The sequence below is a fragment of the Stereum hirsutum genome (genome assembly GCF_000264905.1).
Source record: "Stereum hirsutum FP-91666 SS1 unplaced genomic scaffold STEHIscaffold_16, whole genome shotgun sequence".
NCBI lineage: Eukaryota > Fungi > Basidiomycota > Agaricomycetes > Russulales > Stereaceae > Stereum > Stereum hirsutum.
The window spans coordinates 182,855-202,515 of NW_006763146.1; the positions used below are offsets into that span (position 1 = coordinate 182,855).

At 50.7% G+C, this 19,661-nt stretch overlaps 4 protein-coding genes and 1 non-coding gene across 5 annotated transcripts; 2 read left to right on the forward strand and 3 right to left on the reverse strand.

The window, feature by feature from the left end:
* Positions 1–1,155: 1,155 nt before the first annotated feature.
* STEHIDRAFT_141834 (uncharacterized protein) lies at positions 1,156–3,434 on the forward strand (the record flags this gene model as incomplete). Its single annotated transcript, XM_007308750.1, has 5 exons — positions 1,156–1,446; positions 1,516–1,715; positions 1,797–2,114; positions 2,213–2,244; positions 2,351–3,434. The coding sequence occupies 5 exons, from the start codon at positions 1,156–1,158 to the stop codon at positions 3,037–3,039; spliced, it is 1,530 nt and encodes a 509-aa protein (XP_007308812.1). The 3' UTR covers positions 3,040–3,434.
* A 789-nt stretch (positions 3,435–4,223) lies between these two features.
* Positions 4,224–4,326, reverse strand: STEHIDRAFT_t245. Its single transcript has one exon. It is a non-coding gene; the product is annotated as a tRNA-Met (tRNA).
* Positions 4,327–5,737: 1,411 nt separating this feature from the next.
* On the reverse strand, positions 5,738–6,294 carry STEHIDRAFT_27330 (uncharacterized protein; the record flags this gene model as incomplete). Its single annotated transcript, XM_007308648.1, has 2 exons — positions 5,738–5,833; positions 6,091–6,294. Coding segments are annotated over 2 exons (300 nt in total), but the record flags the coding sequence as incomplete, so codon positions are not given.
* Positions 6,295–6,526: 232 nt separating this feature from the next.
* Positions 6,527–7,713, forward strand: STEHIDRAFT_85092 (Metallo-dependent phosphatase). The gene is made up of 5 exons (XM_007308751.1): positions 6,527–6,752; positions 6,859–7,016; positions 7,083–7,163; positions 7,247–7,549; positions 7,648–7,713. Exons 1-4 carry the CDS (start codon positions 6,555–6,557, stop codon positions 7,491–7,493), a joined length of 684 nt encoding a protein of 227 aa, XP_007308813.1. The 5' UTR covers positions 6,527–6,554; the 3' UTR covers positions 7,494–7,549; positions 7,648–7,713.
* Positions 7,714–17,294: 9,581 nt separating this feature from the next.
* On the reverse strand, positions 17,295–18,794 carry STEHIDRAFT_134165 (uncharacterized protein; the record flags this gene model as incomplete). Its single annotated transcript, XM_007308752.1, has 3 exons — positions 17,295–17,490; positions 17,556–18,307; positions 18,393–18,794. 3 exons carry the CDS (start codon positions 18,792–18,794, stop codon positions 17,295–17,297), a joined length of 1,350 nt encoding a protein of 449 aa, XP_007308814.1.
* Positions 18,795–19,661: the final 867 nt, after the last annotated feature.

Genomic DNA, 19,661 nt, shown 5'->3' on the forward strand with positions numbered 1-19,661 from the left:
CATAAAACCCCTAATGCCGCAACATGGTCTCGTGACCATAGTCTAAGTGGCGACGTGGCACCTTCTTTCATTTTTTTTCACTCACTCGCGCTCGTCCTGCAACCTCCTTGCACCGTCTATCGTCCTTGGCGCGGTAAGATCCTCTTTTGCCTCCATGTTTTTAGTTTTCAAAACTGAATGAACAAATTCTACCTATTAATCAACCCGAACTAACACTTAATACAGTAATCTGACAGGAGTATTCCTCGTCCTCTCGAGCTTCCGCTCCGTGACCCTAGGTGTCTATGAGATGATTAGCCTCATGTATTTGTTATCTCCATCCACAGTAAATACTCTCTCCACACTCACAATACCTTACGAGCTCTGGGGAGGCGCCACAGAGCATTTACGTCTCTCTCGGTGCATTGCGCCCGCCATTCCCGCATTGGCCCCACGACATCGAAACATGGTTGCAAACCGAGTAAATCGGCCACAAACTCCTTCACTGATGCTCTTCTCTTGGGTCTCCTAGACCTCAGTCTTCTCTTGTGTGGGACGTTGTACACGGTTCTACGTCACGGACTTGGCGTTGGGCCGAACCGATGCATACCCGACGCTTTTTGCAGACAGAGGAGAGGAGGAGAAGATCGCCGTGCAACCCTGCTGATGCGTTTCAGAAGGTTAGCGCCCTCTTAGCGCTCCTTCTGTCGCACAGGTCAATTCACTGCCGTTCAGGCCCGTGGTGATCCTTTGATGGACTGCACCTTCGGAGGGTTTTGCTTTCTCCGTGCGCCGCCGCCGTCTCTCGTAGCGACAACGCTCGCAAAATTAGCAGATTGGAGTAATGAAGGGTGCTTCGGCGTCCTTGTGCACGATCGGCGGAGTGTGCGCCGACAACAAAGTCGAAGTAAAGCCACACTGCTGTATAGACGGATACGTTATGCACCATTTTCCGCAAAAGCCGCAATAGCGTTGCAATACATAACCTCTACGGGAAATTGTATACTGATTATCTCCTCCCGCTCGCTTCGATCGACGTAAACAGTGTCGTTGCCTGCTGGGCGCAAACCCAACCCGTGCCTTTCATCAACGCTAGTCTGCATCGCCTCGAGGTGACTTCTACCCTTCCCCCGCCCTCGTCCACTTCCTCTTCACTCCCCGTCCTTCCCTGCCGCAATGGTGCGCCCACCTTGGCCATTTGCTCTCATTCCTTACCTTCTGTTCTCTCTTGTCGGGGCGTACGATTGGACGATCAACAATGCGCCGAGTCAGTGTGGTACACTCTCTGTGTCGGTCTCGGGCACAGATGGCCAGCCTCCGTATAGCTTGCTTCTCATGCCCTATGGAGCGACACCGTTGGCGGATAACGTCGAGGTCCGTCGAGTGGAGACTATTCACTTCAATACGACGAGCGAAAACCTGGAGTTTCAGATGAGGTACCCAGCGAATTCGCAGTTCGTAGCGGTGGTGAGTCTGCGTTACGCTTTGTGTCTGACTACTCTTCACAAAAAAGTGATCGACCGATTCGGCGCCTAGGTATCCGATCAGAGTGGGTTCGCTTCTGGAGGCACGAGTGGGGTGTGGACGGTGAAGCCCTCGACAGACAATTCGTGCTTTGATTCGAAGACAACATTTCATCCTGCTTGGCCGTACTTTTACATCTATCCGTCGAATGGGATCAATTCGTGCGAGGTCACTGAGGTCTATTGGAATGCCTCCAATCCTAATATCACCGGGTCAGTCTCCTTCATCATCTCCTCCCTCCATTCTACCCAGACTCGGAGCCTATGTGGATCTCGCTAACATCGGCTCTCCAGTACCCCCAACTTCATCGGCGTCATTCCCAACGGCATAAGCTGGAACATCAGCTACTCAAGCACCTTCCACAACGACACAGGCTACGGCAATGGCATCACCGGTTTCGACTGGACAGTCCCCGTCAACCCCGGCACAGACCTCATCGTCATCGCAGGCGACCAGAACTATACAGGCTCTGGTGGTAACGTCGACTTCAAAGTTAGCCCCCCGACAGTTCCTACCAATACGAATTGTTATCCGAATATGCCTAGTGCGACGGGCGGGACGCCCGCGGGGGGAAATCCTGGAGCATACTTGTCTACTTCTTTGCCTGGATCGTGAGTAATTCATCAGGCTATTGAATTGGCGAAATGTTATGTTTTGGTTACGGAGGTGGCAATGTGAGCGGCGACTGATGTCCTTCGTCTTACTCTAGCGATAAAAACTCACACACAGGTGCTATCGCAGGTCCGTTCTCTCCCTCTTTGTGTAGCGCCTCCACATCCTCTGATTTCTTGGCATCGTTCCAAACCGAGTGCTAACCTACCATTTATCCTTTACACCGACCATTCAGGTGGCGTCGTGGGCGGCGTTGTAGGCATCGCCCTCCTCTTTGGCGCTATATTCTTCTTCATCCGGCGCTCGCGCCTCCGCTCCCAGAACAACAAACCTCAATACAGCGGCCCCGTTGATTTGGGCCTCACATCTCCAATGTCCGAAGCTAATCATACCCTTTCTATGGGCCACGGTTCAAACTATAACTACAACTATAACGCCGTCCCGTTCTATTCTCCTCCTGGGTCTCCACCGAACGGGCAACATAGCTTCGTTGTAATGAGGGATTACGGCGATAGGCCGGGGCCGGGGATGACGGCGGAGTTGGGCTATATACCATCTTCGGAACCGTACACTCACACTTCAAACGCCCGTTCACAGTCCATCTCGTACAATTCTGGTCCTGGAACTACGACTTCGAGCTCGGAATATAACAGGGAGTCGAGGCATGGAGAGGGTGCCGTAGCGGATCTTGGATCGCCTACGAGGGACGGACGTGGGTTTGGTGGTACTGGTGGAAGTGGAAGTGGTGTTGGAGGAACGGTAGGTGGAAATGCGCCGCCGCCGACGTCAAGGAAGTTACCCGTTCCGCCAAGGGCGGTGACGGTACTTCAGCACACAGATGCGTCGGACGTCGGGTCGAGGTTTCAGGAGGAGCCGCCGGAGATTGTGGAGGTCCCGCCTGCGTATTCTGGGAATCGGTTGTAGGACGTTGGTGGGATGGTGAATGCTGTTCGAGTGATTTTCTTGAGAGGCCGCGTCTGCGAAAAATTTGCTCACGTCTGTCGTTTGTTGTTTTCGTTTCGTTTTCTCACATTTAGGTCTTGTCTTGCTTTTTCTGTGGACGTATTTATGGCACCTACCCAACTCCCAGTGCGATTCCACGTCTGGAGTCTCGAACACTTTCGTTGGACGTTGCCCACTTACCTTAGCCCCCTATACATGTCATTCGCCTCGTCAACGATCCAATTGACCACATATCCACCTCTTTATGTTGTGTCCGTCACCAAACATAGACTCAAAGTAACACTTGTTCCTTTTTGGTCTATATTCCGTACAGTACATGTATGACATCCTCTATCTCCTGTCTTGCTCAATGTAACCCCCAGTCCACGATCCACCACGCTTATATCGCATGAACCTCACGCAAAAAAAGTAAGATAGTACGACGCGCTCTGCCCCAGCAGCGTCCAAAATGAGTAATGCTCGGTGTCTGTCTTGGCCCGATGGCATTCTGAATGCAAAAAGTAACAGACAAGCGTCTTATAATGACTGTTGGTCGCAGGTGTGTCAGAGTTTTAACATCGTAGCAAGACCTGTAAGAAAAACAAGACCGGCCGGGAGCTGTAGGTCGGCATAGACAAGGGTAGACGACAGGGCGAGGACAGATCTGTGCTTCCGTATCCTCGCCTAATTGAATGATGTTGAAATCTCTCCTGGAGTACACAATGTGGACATCGGTATTGTTAACGGATAGGTTTTATCTGCTCTTCACAACCTGTATGTACTTGTACTCGAATGCATACGCAGCGCCCCTGGCTCTTTCTGGCGCTATATAAATGTGTAGATTTATTTAGGGGAAAAAACGAATCACTCCGGAATGCGTGGCAGAATGTGACAGCTCGCCACTGATTCACGCACCGACAGACTTGTCCGGGATGCTCTCTCTGTCGTTTCATCCATACTCGGAGCCTCGATGGGCTTGCTTCAGAGTTGTGCCGCTGCCTAGCCAAAAATGGTTGCTCGGAAGGAAGGAAGGACCCGACGACCTCGATCTATTTCGCGCGTTCGATCCTGGTTCGGGGCATCTCCACCTCTTTTCACGCCTAAAAGATGAAAATAAAAATAAAAATGAAACATGTCCAAATCCTCGTCGCTTTCGAAAAAGTGATTGCTCAGTGTCGGCTTTGACCCGACGACCTCAGGATTTCAAGAGTAATCACTCCCTCATAACGCGGTATGAGACCTGCGCGCTACCAACTGCGCCAACCAAGCATGAGTGGTATCTATTCGATGCGTAAATCTTGGGTCGGAAGTCAGTGGCGTAATGCCGGATGCAGTGGGACTATCACTGTACGTATAAATCCCACCGGCTTGACGTTCATTGCAGTAAAGAAAACCTGCTGCTCGGCACGACTGTCCATAAATGGTGGTCGTGCTGCTTGATTAGAGTGAGCCTCGTCGGAAGAGGGAATGGCTAAACATCTTGGTACAGGGATGCCCGATGTGGTGGATGTGACCGCGTGTTTGAATCCCGGAGAAGATGTCCGTCATTTCGAGCTTGAACGACAGTGGCATAAGTAAAGGGGGGAAATCGAATTTATTGTTTATAGTAGCATACATCGACGTCGTTAATGGATACGAGGACTGAAGAGTTGGCGGCGTCGGCCGCGACGACCAACCCCCGCCGCTGCGCGGGCATCGAGATAAGGTCTTCGACGCGCTACCGGAGCCTCGCTGCGCGAAAAGTAGGCCCGTCGCCTCGCCGCCCGCCACGGCGCGCAGTGGTGGGCGGCGCGGCTCCTTCGACTGGCGCGCTCACCGGCTGCGCCAACCAAGCGTCGATCACCTTTGGTGTTATGATACTTTCCTTACCAGCTACAGATTCTTCACACTCCCGGAATTGGAGCTACCAAGATTGCCAGAGATAAATAAGAGCAAGAACGGTGGTAAAGGTTGTAGTCCGTGTTGATGCACTGTGCGCCACTCTGGCGATTTTCTCACGCGTGTTCTCATTCCGAACCGACATCAACTAGAATTTCCTGCGCCGAACGGTCGAAATAACAGCGGCACAGATTGGCCAACTTCACCAGCCCCTTTGTAGTTAGAGTTCCGGAAAGACTTCTCTATGGGTATCACATACGTTCAGTAAGTTTGGAGAAGCGCTACTACTGCGAGCCTCGAGGCGCGTAATATGAGAAGATCATGGCTCAAGACAGACCTGAAATCGTCGCCGACCTTCGCGTTCCTTTGCGCATCGGAATGCCGTTGGTGCTTCATATTAGATAGGGGATGGCCAGAACGCCGACCTGCATTCGAAGAAAGAACTCCTATCTTGTGGCCCAAGAACACCACACCAGTGACGACCTGACCGCAAGGAATGCGAAATAAAGCGACGAGAAGAGGCCAGGGCAGTCCTAACTCACGATCGGTCGAACAAAGGGTCAATGTTGAGCAGAGGATGCATTGATTTGATACAAAGCCGGATGTGAATATGCGTGAATAACAAAGCTAGAAAACCTATACGAAAGGTCAGTCAGCTCAAGCCCTAATAGCATTACGTCGTCCGCGATCATTAAACGGTGCAACTCACGATAACAATAGTATACACCCGCCGCACCTTCCCTGTCCACAACCAATGTCATGGCCGTGATGCGGACGAGCGCGCAGATCCTTCCAGAGACGACGTCGACGAAGACGGATTGGACGGCGGTTCTTTGAGGGGGTTCTCTTTCCGCGCCTCGTCTAGAAGGTCGTTCAGGCCTTTGTCTTTTACGGCTTTCTGTGCAATTTGGATAGAAAGACGCAGGGACGGAAAGTTTGAGTTCGAGGGCATTTGTAGAGCATAAAATGTAATATCAGAAAGCGAACAGACACAAGACACGTAAAACAAAAGGAATGGAAAGATCGTCGGTGTCCCGTGTCGGAGTTCAATATCCATTGCATTCGGGCAATGCGGTCTTGCGCCCAACCATCCCAAACCTTCTACCGACGAGACGAAGCTCCAAGAGCATCAGGAACGAGAACCAACCGACGAACCTGTACGCATTCCCGATAACTCGACCATATCTTCCCGCACTTGTTCTCATATTCTTCCGCCTTCTGTTTCGAATATTTGGCTCTCTGGTCAGGTGTGGCGGACGCTGAGACGGCGGGCTCGAGGTAGCCTTCGAACCAAGAGTTAAAGCACGAGTCATATTCGATTTTGAGCGGAGTGCATTCTGCTGCTAAGCTGTGAGCCATGAGTACTATCTAGCACAAGTATTGAGGGCAAGATGAGCAAAGGTAGGAAAGCACTATGGTTGTTTGTGATGAGCTGGACAAGCGCGAGAATGACATTGATTGGAAATTGGAGACGCGAACAGTCGACGCGTCACGGCTCGGCCTCGGCCCGGGCGCGTGCTACGAGGCGCCGTACCAACAAGCGCCCGTACTCGTCTCTAACATTCGCCGACGCCGTCCAACACAACGTCGAGCGACCTTTATCCGTCGCAGAATACATCATGGTCTTAGTTCTTGTCATTGGCGACCTTCACATCCCTCACCGCATTCATGACCTTCCCGCAAAATTCAAGAAACTTCTGGTCCCGGGAAAAATCCAACAAATACTATGCACGGGCAATGTATGTGACAGGGAGACATACGAATATCTGAGGACAGTCGCGGCAGATGTGCATGTTGTACGAGGAGACTATGATGAGGTATGTCTCAATGTCTGGGCTTGTCTGTGGTCGCTCGGGTGGCGCTTTGACTGAGAGCTGATGATAATGAATAACTGTTGAATTTATTACGGTGCAATCTGAACAGAGCGCGTCGTTCCCAATGTCGATAACAGTCACACACTCGCCGATAAAGATTGGCGTCATTCACGGCCATCAATGTATACCCACGGGCGACCTCGATTCTTTAAGCTCGATAGCCAGGCAAATGGACGTTGACGTTCTCATCTCGGGACACACACATACGTGCGTCGTTCTTCGTTTCGAGATATGACCATCCGTCTCTAATTGAAAGCCATATAATTTACGAAGATTCCAAGCCATCGAATATGATGGCCACTTCTTTGTCAACCCGGGCTCCGCAACAGGGGCTTGGTCTGGTGCATTCACTGGGTACGTCGCTCCTCCTTCCACGATTTCCCTTCACTGGACCAAGCTAGTCCTATCAACACCTATTCTTACCATTACATCAATAGCGATCCGATACCCTCCTTCGCCCTCATGGACATCCAAGGCCCAGTCGTCGTAACCTACGTCTACCAACTCATCGACGGCGAAGTCCGCGTCGAAAAGATCGAGTATCGAAAGGACTCTGACGCTTTCGCTGCCGCCGCGAATGCGAGAGGCGCTGCGGCGGGTGAGATCGGGGCGGGTGCACCGAGGAGTACGGTCATGCCGCAGAGCATACCGAGTGCGGGGATGGGGAACCAGAGCGTTTGGTAGATATGGAGGATAGTGGGATGGTTGTATCGACTGGTGGATTTGTGTATTCTTGATTTGTGAGTTTATTTTTACTACTTCGTTGGCCATCGTATTTCGTCGTCAATGTCAGCGTATCTTGTTCGGCTCACTTATCTTTCTCCCCTTCATTTTGCAGATTTATTACAACACGTATTACCCTTGTCCCGGAAGGACTTTCGTCGAATCGATCTTGTATGGTTTTTTTCCTCCGTCTGACCCACTGGCCGATTTGAACCGCCGGACATGTGCTGCTCAAAGAACTCATCATGGCACCTCTACGCTTGGCTAAGTTTATTGGCAGCCGTTCGGGCACAGCACTGGCTGTATCTTGTGGTTTTCGCTTCTTAACATGAGGACAGATTAGAGCCTGACATCGACTGTTTCCCTGTGGCTTCCGTCGAAGCGCTCTTTACGACCAAACTTTAACCTGCATACGGTTGTGGCGATCGAGCAAGTACCATTCGCGCACACATACCGTCAAGCGTGGTCTCAGTGCTCCTCTGCCGATAATCATACTCACAACACCCTCACAGAACGTATAGACGACGGCCTAACAATCCATGTTTTGCACAAGTAAGTCCTCGACTCCCTCCTTTTCCTTGTATTATCTCATCCACATTGGTCCCTTCCAACCGCACGGATACTTACTTCTTGTGCCACAGGCTAGCAGAGGTGTCGTATTCTTAGAAACCTTTCTCCCTTCAAGTCTTTACTTGGCCACCCCTTCTCGACGCTAATATCGGTCTTTTGTCAAGGAAACCAACAAGCCGTAACGATCGCTTTCTGTCTACATCCTCGCATTGGACGGGTAGTTGTCATGCAATCATTTTGCCTCGCCGCGCCACCAGTCAACTTTTCCGTCGTCCCCTAGAAGTGGGTCGACATTGTCCGGTGCTAACTTCGACTTCTCGAAAACAACCACAGTGTCGGTCTTCTCGGTGTACTCTTTCCTTTGGAGAATCAGGACAGTTACCTTCGCCGTAAGTACAAAGGCATATGCGTCAGCATCTCGCCGAAGGTTACATATGTATTCGTCTTGTGTTTGGTCGATGGAACGGCGACGTTGGTGGCGTCGACATCATGTACGTGAATTCCAGAACGTCCATGTCCAAGTTCATCAACGATGATTATCAAGATTCCACATTAGACGCGTAGAAGCACCATCCACTGGTCTCAATTCATGCAAGTTTGGGAACACTGGATAAGATGTGAGCGTTCCGTTGCCCTTCACCCTCGAGGACGTGGCGGCTTAATCTCTCCGTGTCCATCCAGAATATTACCACTGAACATCCTCGATCATGTCTAATTTTGCCTCAGTATCATTCGCTGATAGTCTTCCTTCCCAGAACTCCCGGTGTTGCCACTAAACAGATAGGCTTCAGTCTAGTCCCTCTGGGCCACTTTAAGACTAACTTCGATGTCCCCATCGCCTCGCCGCGCCACCAATCAACCTGTTCTTCTCCCGTAGAAGTGGGTCGACATTGTCTGGAACCAGCTTCGACTTCTCAAAAACAACCACGTCGTCGGTGTTCGCGGTGTGCTCTCTTTCCTGTGGCTACGACGGAGGTACCCGTCCTGATCCTTCAAAGGCGTATGCGACAGCATCTCGTCGGAGGTCAGGCATCTATTCGCCTTACTGTGTTTGGTCCATAGGACTGCGAAGTCGTTAGTGGCGTCGATTTCATGTACGTGAATCTCTGAATGTCCATGTCGTTTGACGATGATCATCAAGGTCCCACATCAGGGTCGTAAGGTCGTCATCGACTGGGCCTAATCATGCAGGTTTACAACGACTGGAAAAGGTGTAAGTGTTTCATTGCCCTTCACCCTCACGAACGCGACGGCTTAGTCTCTCCGTGTCCATCCAGAATATTCCCAGTGAACACCCTCGATTGTATGTCATTTTGGCTCGGTATCATCCCTTCAAGGCCAGGGACCAGCAAATCGTTGACTTATACCAGCACAAATTCATGCCCTTATCTGTACGTACCGCCAACAAGCTTTAGCAGTCAAAGTCTAGATTGAATCGTACACATCTGGTATCAGGACTTTGGCTTTATTTCGCACCAGGCCATAGCCTCCGTATTCTGTATCCCGGAGTAATTGTGAGGGCCCTTCTGCATCTTTCTGACGCATGATCTGCTAAATCACGCTGCATATTAGGTTTCCAACAGCCTGATGAAGCCTAAGACAACGGCGTTGTTATATCACAGATGATTGTTTCTCCTGCAGATTCTACCGTCTCCGTTCATCGACAGTGTGCTCGTCGAGCTCTATGACTGACTGATCCCAGTAGATATTCCATTCAGGTCTACTTGAGCCTCTTGTCTTGGGGCTGTCACATCGAGATGGTACTTGACTCTATGTTCCGCTTGACTCTCGACCGCACGCCTGAAATTCCAAATAACACGCTCATAGCGCTCTGATTAATACGGTATGCTCCTTACTTGCTAGTTTTCCGAATACTCTAGCTACTGAACGAGATGCTGTCTATCTAGTGCTCTTCCTCGGACAACTAGTCTCCATGTACGGAGCAGGCTCCGATACTTGCCGAGCTCGGAACTCCTGAGCCATAACCACGCGTCGCTTCGTCAAAGCAAGTTCGAAAATAGTGGGTGAGGTTTATTATTGGAATTTCGCAGCATTTATAGGAGCATGCAGATGATCTGTGTAGGCAGTTGCTAGGCTTTGCATATGCACACTCTCGTACGGCACTTATGGGCGGTATGTTTCGCTACCGGGAGAACGCAGAACTATACAATCGACTGCGGTAGCTGTTTTGTCCCCTTCTTTTGGACTACCTCAATCCCAAATAACGTCTTCCACTCTCTTCCGCTCTAACAGAAACCTACCTCGTGTGCGGTCAGCATCGGCGGCCGACATATGGCCACCGTAAAGCCCTCAAGGCCCTGGTTCAGGTCCTCATACCGAGGACGCCCAGAACACAAGCGGTGGCGTCGCAGAATTCACTTCCTGTTACACTTTCTGACCTCGCTTGATTGAGTTTGAAGTACAACATTATACGCCACAAGTGACAGGTTTCTTGATATTCTTGAACCTTGAGATCCTTCCGTCGGGATTTGTGGGGCATGCTCAAAACCCACTCAATGGACTGTTTTGTCTCCGTTTGCTGGAAGCATGGCTTTGACAGGCCGGTCCTTTGTTGTACGTCTTGACATGCTACATGTTGACGTTCCGTGGCTTAAGCTTATCATAGTTCCCATCAAAGCAACGATCATTGGCATCCAGCAGTACCCAGCTGCCTCGCATGACGGAAGACCACTCTGTCTGAAAACACAAATCAATTCTATGACCACATACGAGCAGATCATCCGTCGTTCGCGTGGCTCCGTCTCCCGTGGATGTGGCTAGGACGAATGTCGATCACCTCAGCCCCGATGCATGTAGCCCCTTGCGGCCGTCGTGCGTAACGAGGTACTGTTCAGCACACATCCTTCTCGCAGAGTGGTTGAGTTATGAAGACGATATGCTTAGGACTTCACCGCTTGCTCCCGGCCGTGTCCTCGTTTCAAAGCGTCTCCTTAATTTCCGACACCCGGAAAGTCGGAGATCTCGAGTGAACCCACACGAGTCCTCCTGCACTTGATGTGGATGGCAATCTCTCAAATGGGAGTGCATTATTTTTCTCGTGGATCGATGTCCCATTAACCCATTATTATATGCCGCTCGATCCACGTGTGGCACCACACCTTTATTACAATAGACATGTACTGGACGAAATTCCTCAGCATGTTGCGCTTTGAAGTGGACAAATGAAGTTCGTGACCTTTTTATCATTCGCCCGTTCACGTTCGTATCCATGCTTGGTCACCCAAGGCGTTTCGGTTGTAGTAACCCTGTTACTCTGGTCCCGCAGCGGATGACTATTAGGGCATCCCGCGTGCATCATGCGGCTGCTTCGTGCGTATAATTTAAAGTACCCTGGTGTTGCAGCCTCTCGGTAGTCTGAAGTGTTTATGTTGAAACAACTACAGTCTCACCGGGTGCTCGCGCGAAGCCATCCGTCGCACAGGCAATGTATGTGGCCTTGCAATTCTGTGTTTCGCGAAAACGAAATTCGGAGCACCCGTTGCGCTTTGCGAGGTACCTAAGTGCGCATGTTCATATCCTCATGTTCGCGCTCCGCTTCCGCCAATGCTACCGAACATCACGATCTCGTGTCATGCCTTGCGATGCCGTGTTCTCCGAGGTTCTCGTTCTCCGCTCTCTGTATTAACAGAAGTTCGGAACCAGGGCGGTGATCTCGAGCTCTAAAAAGCTGGGTTTCACGTTTGCTTGACCTATGCCTATATCTCCGGGTTTTCCTGCGCACGCTCAGTGTGGTGCAGGTTCACCAATCCTGCACGGGGATATGTTCGGGACATAAACTACTGGAGTTGGGTCATACCGCCAACATACCTCTTGCTCATGTTCTCACCCATGGTCTGTAGGGCCACCATAAGTGGCGTGCCTGAGCGCTGCCAAAACGGCGCCCTGGAATCCGTGAGGCAACCAAGTTCGCTTATTCGAGCACGGGGGCCCGCTATCCGTGGTATTCTCGCAGCCTCCTTCAAACTCAGTCCTTCGATACTGAACATATGCTTTATCCAAAGTATTCTGTCGCTGCTCGAAGTTGTCATCTCAGCAAGGACACACCAAGTATGCTTGCCAAACTGACCAGACCAAAACACCATTCGAGAATGTATACTGTATGAACGTACATACTCGCCTACGTACTCGTGGTACTTCTTCCACCGAAACACGTTTCTGACGTGGCCTCATTAGCGAAGTTATCCTCATGCCGTTACAGCATTGAGTGCTCGGTTATTCGCGGGACTGACAACGATGAGTGAAGCGCGAAATAGAGGCCTGTGTACTACAGGAAGACTTGTCTAATTTGCCCTCACTAGAAACACAAGTAGCCCAAAACAAGGATCATCGGAGTAACTGCATTTGCTTCCTCAAAGCGCGCTGTGTAAGACACCTCCACAACTCGGCGACGTCGAGACAGGTCGAGACCACGAGGTCGCTTATCCTGATCACTCTTCCCTGAGGTTCTTCAGTTCCCCGCTGTTGATTTCCAAAGCATGCTTCGCTTCCAAGAACTATAGATCTCCCCAGATCCTTAACCCAACCCAATCTTGCTTACTGGACCAGGCTCCTGCTGCCGCTTGAGAACATCTTCCATCAAAATCCAATTTCTCTTGCTTCTAAACGGCGGATAAGGTAAACTACAATTTCCAATTCCGGCGCCGCTTCTTTTCTTACACCTTCTGTTGCCTCCGTCGCGCTCTTCCGTGCGGCGCGAGTCGCGTGGTGGTCTTGTCGTACCTCCGACACCGGCGGCGTCTTGCGAGTACTTACTTCTTTCTCTATCAAAAGACTTCGTTGAACTGAACGACACCGGACAACCAGAGAATTCATATACATGTGGATAGGAGAAGGAAAGGATATGGTGCGAAATCGATGCATGGCATGTTCTGGAGGGCATCAGCTCAAGGCTTGTCACTTCCATGCTTGTCTCGGGACTGGTGGCCCTGTCAGAACGCTCGCTATATTTCTGACCACATATCTTCCGTCAGGACTGGTCGCCGCGGTGGCAACACTTTCAAAAGGCGCGTAATTTGTACATAAAGAAAAACAGACACATATATTGTACGTTCCTAATATGATCACTGGTGCCTAGTGTCCTCCAGTGCGACGAATGCGAACGGTGAGAGTTTCTATCCAAGTCTTTGAACGTAATGGACCTCTATTAGAGGCCTGCTAATGTCTCATCGGTTCATGCAACGGAGATCCATGCGCACCTTGAATAGGAGTGACGCTGATATTCAGCCCGAGTAGCAAAGCAGTAGACACCGTGTCAGACACGTCTGCTGCTCTCCTTGCCTGCCTGAGGCCGTCAAGACCTACGTTCGATCAGCTATTGGGACCCTGCGCCTATTATTTGGTCAAGTTCATATACCCTGTTATGACCTTCTATAGGCACGGGTACGGTTCATCGTGCCGCCTGTCACCTGCACCTGCAGAAGTTCTTCTGGGTCCAACCTCGCCGCCGCCGGGATGTTTACACACGAGATAGACCATGTTTTTTCCTGCTCTTGTCCGAGAGCAAGGACTTTGCTTTGCTGTCTCTGTCGACGCACTCTGCTTTACAGTTTCTGTCGACGCAGGTCGACGCTCCCGCTGTTGGGATTTGTATTTGGCGATGGCTCTGATACGCTCCGTATGGGGTGATTCCCCGTGGCATCGAATCAAAAATTGCTGCCTCATTGGATCGTTTACATCAAGCCACAGAATATTTTACCGCCGTCCGCACGCGGCAGGGTCCTTACCGTGACGTCGACTTCTATTCAATTTCTCATCTTCTGAAGCAGTAAGAGGCAGCCCTTGGGAGGTATCCATTCGCCCCGTCAGACTGCAGTCTCACTATTTTTGTGCGAGACGAGGCCTTGTCTCAGAGTATCGTTGTATCTGATGACCCTCTCTTCAAGCCTACAAAAGCCTAGTCGGCAGTTACTTTCACCGTTCTGACTCTATGGCTGTGCTTCTCGTAGGACGTAACTGGTTGCTTTTTTGATTCCAGAATACTCTGGTGCGTTTTATCGGTCATCAATACGCAAGTAGGGCTCGGTACGACCACATGTCACACAAGGGTGTAATTCGCAGATCCTTGAGACTGTTACAAGCAGTCTACCGTAATTACTGGACTCGAGGGTCGCATTATAACTTGTCCGACGACCGACTAATGCCCAGTAATGACTTCTTCCTTCCCGATTCATCATGTTGTATTAAGACTACCTTGGTATGTCATAGTTTTCACACATACTGTTCTGATGTTGTTACCGATTGCTAGCTTGACCGAACATTAAATCCACACATACGCTGGTCGCAATATGGCCGCTTGAAGATCGACAACATCCAGTAATAGTACAGTACTGCCGTGCGAACTCGTCAATTGTGGCAGCGTGAGCCGGCAGAAGACGCTCGTGGAAAATGCATAAGAATACCCTGGTTTCCCTCTTGCAGCCTCGGCGATCTTGTATCTCATTCGACTGCCCATTGGTGAGTCGTGATTCGTGCGCTCCGCACGGCCATTTAATTATCCGGATCAGTACATACCGTTGCGGTTAGAGAACCTGCACTGATGGATGCATAACAATAGCCCGAGTTTGCGGACTTGTGGCAGCACCGGCCCCATTGATCCCCTTCTACCATCGTGCGTTTCGAATGTTCGAGTGCCCATGAACTAACGAAGTCCTGGAGGTAACCAGTAGGGTAAAGCCTTCCACGCTTTTCGAGGCATTCAGACCGAGGAGTACGTCAAGTGAGAACCTTCTATGATACCACATTCAGCAAAGAACGCCACTGATTCTAATCAGAGTCGCACACATCACCTCCTGTGGACGGCATGGCGATCAGGGATCAGGGATCCTTGACCTGCAGTTGAGTCACCACTGGCAGCCACATCAGGATTCCCTACGAGCAGGTCAGTAATTTTTCGTGACGACAAATGGGTGGTTCATTCGTGATAAGAAAGTATCTTTAGTCTTTCACGGTTCAGAGACGTAGAATCTCTCTTTCGACTACGGAATGAGTCCGCGTGGGCCACCGCCACATCCCTCTAACTAGGTTGCGAACCTGCGGCCGGTTCAAACCCCGACAATTCAAAAGCAGGGTACTACAAATACTTTACCCGTTTCTCCATTTAGGTATTGGGTGTACGACGTTGTCCGCTTCATTCTCGCTCGTCGAGCATCTCGCTGCTCGGCGCTCAATCACCATCAATTGCGCAGGTTCTCGACAACGCAACGACAACGCCTTCAAACCCGTCGAAAAGAGGGCCCGAGCTCTCCGAATAGTATCCCCTCTCAAAACAATACATGATCTTCTTTGATCTCAGCGATTCCTTGGGAAGACAGAAAATAGCATGATTGACTGATGTCGTTTCTGCTTCCACAGGTCCAGACTCTAGAGAGGGAAGCGTTCGCACGAAGACGCACCGACGCTCTGTACTTTTGCAAGTCAAATGGACAGTTGTGGCGTTTGTGGCGTTGGCTTCCAATAATCATCGTCTCTTCTGAACTCCTTTAGGACAGGCATGGGCTGTGCAATCTCACATAATCTCGACCGCTGCACAAGAAACGAATTGCTTGCTTCTCTACCCGGACGCAGTGCGACTTCCGAACCTGAGGGCCAAGGAATGGAGGCAACTGCACCGGTAATGAACCCGGAGCTACCGAAGTGAACTTCGACTCCTACTCAACCTGGCTCAACCTGCGCGTGCAGCGTACTCTTCATGAAGTAGCGACTCCTCAGAAAAGCACTAGTGCGATCATACGTCTTTCCGATGCGTTCACGGTCACCCTGGAATGCAGTGCAGGAGATGCGTTCTCGCCGTTATCGTTCCATTCCAGACAATGACACTTCACAAGGGATGTCAGACGACGTTAGAGTACGAGCTTGAATTGCAAAGTGCTCACGCAAAGGAGACCCCATATGCGTACAAGCAGGATTTTGAGTCAATACGCATGGCTTGTATTTCAAAAGCAGTAAGTCAATCGCACAAGAGCGACCGAAACGGGGCGCCTCTTTGTCGCTGCGCTCCTTATTTCCGTTTTCGTTGAACACTCACGCGAGACAACATGTCTCATTCAATCCTAAAGAGGACAACGAAACGCACTGTGCGAACATCCATTCGAATAATTGTATCCCCTTTAGGGACAAAGTAACGCACCTTAGGCCCAAAGCAGCCATTGAACCGAAATGAATGGCATTCACAGGCGACCATTGATGTATGTAGGCCAGTCATTATGAAGTATTGGAAGAAGCGTGTGTGTACGTGGGCATAAGATGAGAAGAGCTACATACAAGGAGAAATTATAAGATACGCCGTACGCCCATGCGTAAGACGGTTCTTGAAGGAGTTGTAGAGATGTTCTTTCTGTCTTCCGATGCGAGAGGTCTCGAGCGAGTCCAAGTCAGGAGGGCCAGCGAGATCAAGACCGTGACCGAAGGTAAAGGGCGAGTAATACAAAATTTTATATACGGCAACATACACATACGGGGTTTCCACAAGATATAGTATCTAATACGATATAATACGGAGCGAGACGCCTTCGACATTACTACTGACATGTACCGTATAATAGAGCATCAAAACTAGTCGGTACCAGAGCAAAGAGGTCTACTCATGAAACATGTGATTCCGAAAAAGCGAGAGAAGAGCAAAGGGAGACGGGTAGAGTGAAAACTGAATATCCCATCATCGTGACGGAATCGGAATACCCCCCTTGAGACTAAATATGGGTGTATAGCGTATGCGTGGGACAAGGGTGGGCCATAATGAAGGGAAGATCTCAGAAGATACGATCAATAGCGAATGAATGTGGATAGCTGAAAGGGAGTGCGAGTGGGAAGGTGTTTGAATGTATCTGGAAGGATATACCGATTCAACAGGGAGATCTTCTGTGTACGAGTAAAGTATCAAAGGGACAGAGTCAGGTGAAGACAATTGATTGTGTGCGGGATCCTTGGAACGGACGACAAGCAAGATGAGTGTAGAGTAGAAGATTAGTGAGAAGTGGTAGCGAAGAGAACTTTGGAGAGAATCGAGGTGGCGACATAAAACGAGAGCATTACAAAGCGAACAAAAGAAAGAAATATGGAGCGCAGAACAATGGCGCAGACGATGAAACAGAACGACAAGAACGAAGTCGAGTGCAGGACATACGAAACACATCAAGACGCAACGAGATCCGCGACGGCATAACTTGTGGGAGCCTATGAGATCTGAGACCACTCGACATAAGGCGCGGGCTCCAACGAAGATCCGCCGTAAGTGGGCTGGACGCCGGTACTTGGCCTATAAGTGGCCATGGAGGTCTCGTGTAACTGAAATGGAGGCAGTCTGCCGGCATAGGCATTGGCTGACTCGGAGTAAGAAGGGAAGAATGTCGAGTGTTGCGTCGTGTCGGATCTGCGAGAGATAAATGATGTTAAAGACATGGACAGACCAACGGTCGTGAGATTCGAAGAACTTACGGAAGGTGATACGAAGTGGGGACCTCGTACTGCTGTGCCAGCGATTGTTCCTCCGATGTCGGGACAAGTGTTTGCGAGTCCCAAGAAATGCACGGGACTGCGACGATCATATCGTTATGGTTGGGCTCGACGTTCTCGAAGGGAGATGAATAAATGGAAGGAATAAGATGCGAGTGATCGGCTGCAAGGAGCGACGTGGAAGCTGAGTGCCGGCGGGGTAGAGGCGCGATGATGGACGAATTGAGAAGGGCGAGCGATACGTCGTCGTGATGGAAGTTGTCGCGGGAATACGGAGAGACTTCATGAGGGTAGGAAGACAACATGACCGGCTCGTCGCCTTCGCCACTGGAGGGAGACTCGGACGTATGCGCATGAATGGGTGCGGAGAAGTTCCATTCCTCGCTCTCCTCCGACGGCGTCGACGACTCCAAAGACATAGACGTTGGGCTCGTAGGAGCGAAATAGGGAAAGTAGCTGCTGAGGGGTATACCGAGGGCGTATGTATTCTCGACCTCTTCGCGCTTGACTGAAGGTTCGCCAACCATGGAGAAGTCGACCATATCAGGCGAGAATTGTCCGCTAGCGATGCGAGCAGGGTCGACTCGGGAGATGGAAGACTTGGAAGAGACAGCAGTGTCACGGCGGCGACAGCGACTCTTGACGGGCGCGCTTTGAGGCTCGAGCTCGGATGCGTACTGGCAAGAGAATCCGCGCGAGCTGCAGCGAGAACACGCAGGACGCGTTCCAGAGCACTAAACACGTTGCCGCGGGAGAGGGTCAATCAAAGCATTCCTTGTAAGTCCGACATGAAACACAACAAGAGGGGACGAAACGCACCTTGGCCTTGCGCTCACGGCACTTCTTGCACGCCTCCGTCGCGCGCTGGTTCTTCAGTGGAGTAGGAGATCGCAAGAATATGCAGTTACCCTCGGGGCCGGGAAGTGTGCCGGCACGGTACTCCTCGTATTCGTGCCCCCAGGAGACGTGATAAGGTATCAGATTCCAGGCATCATCGGCATCGAAAGGCTGAGAATTCTGAACAGCAACGGGAGAAGGTACAGAGGAAGGAGAGGAAGACTGGTCTGAGCAGTCGAATGAGGGGGATATGTCGAGGGACGGTCTTTGGACTTGTCTTCTAGAGCGAGAGACGTTGGACTGGGGAAGGTTGAGGTGAATGATGTTCTCGTGCTCGCCGCGCCAGCTCTCGGTGGCGGGAGGGGTGACGGGGACAGTAGACATGACGGGCAGTAGTCGGGTGGGTGGTCAGCCATTTCGAATGCAGCGGTCAAGCAATATATATTCCGACGAGGAGTTGAAAGAAGCGAAGCCCCAAGAAGTGCCATGATGTGACCGCCCTGTCCGGACTGTCGGGCCCTCAGCAGTGACGATCGCCAATGCCCGAGCGATCTCAGATTATTTCATATTTTACGATATTGCAGATGCAGGCTGAGAAAACATCGCCATATGTGGCGAAATGTGCGACTGCACTCCTCCATGACTGTCAAAGACAAGTCATGAATGTCGCTGCGATCAGGCCCCACGCAAAGCACAAGTCTACAGAAGAATGTTCTTTCATCAAAGACGAAGCAGAGGAGGAGTAGATCATCACGGCGCACGAATATATACGCTTTTAGGCGAATAGACAACACTTCTGAATCCTTTGTGCCTAAGAGAGACAACGTAAGCTCAACCCAAGAAGAAGAGAAAAAGGTTCATTCTGTGTTTTTCGCACGCTTATGCTCGGTTTCTTCCATTCGTTCCTATGCGACCTTCACTGTCAAAGTCCAGACCCTTAGACCGGCTGTATTCCGTGTGCTTACCTTCATACCGTATTTTAGCCTCCCATTTCATCGTATCGTACTTGCGCTCGACCACCTGCCACAGCGCAGGGCGAAAAGACGGACAACTTACCGTGGTTCTGAATCGTGTGAGATGAGCGTTATCGTCCATGCCACAGAGTCACCAACTGACCCCAATTACCCATCATTTGGAATATCTTCGAACTCCATATGAAGGTATGTCTGGTCGCAACGATACCTTCATGTGCGCGGTCGAGGACCTCTGTTGCTGCATGGCGTCGTGTTTCAGAGTCTCACGTTCGTTGAA

Bases quoted from the DNA above. Each gene is read 5' to 3' on its own strand.
- STEHIDRAFT_85092 (XM_007308751.1), top strand. From the start codon at position 6,555: ATGGTCTTAGTTCTTGTCATTGGCGACCTTCACATCCCTCACCGCATT. The intron at 7,017-7,082 runs GTGCGTCGTTCT...TAATTTACGAAG, and splicing joins ATCTCGGGACACACACATAC to ATTCCAAGCCATCGAATATG. The intron at 7,164-7,246 runs GTACGTCGCTCC...TTACATCAATAG, and splicing joins TGGTCTGGTGCATTCACTGG to CGATCCGATACCCTCCTTCG.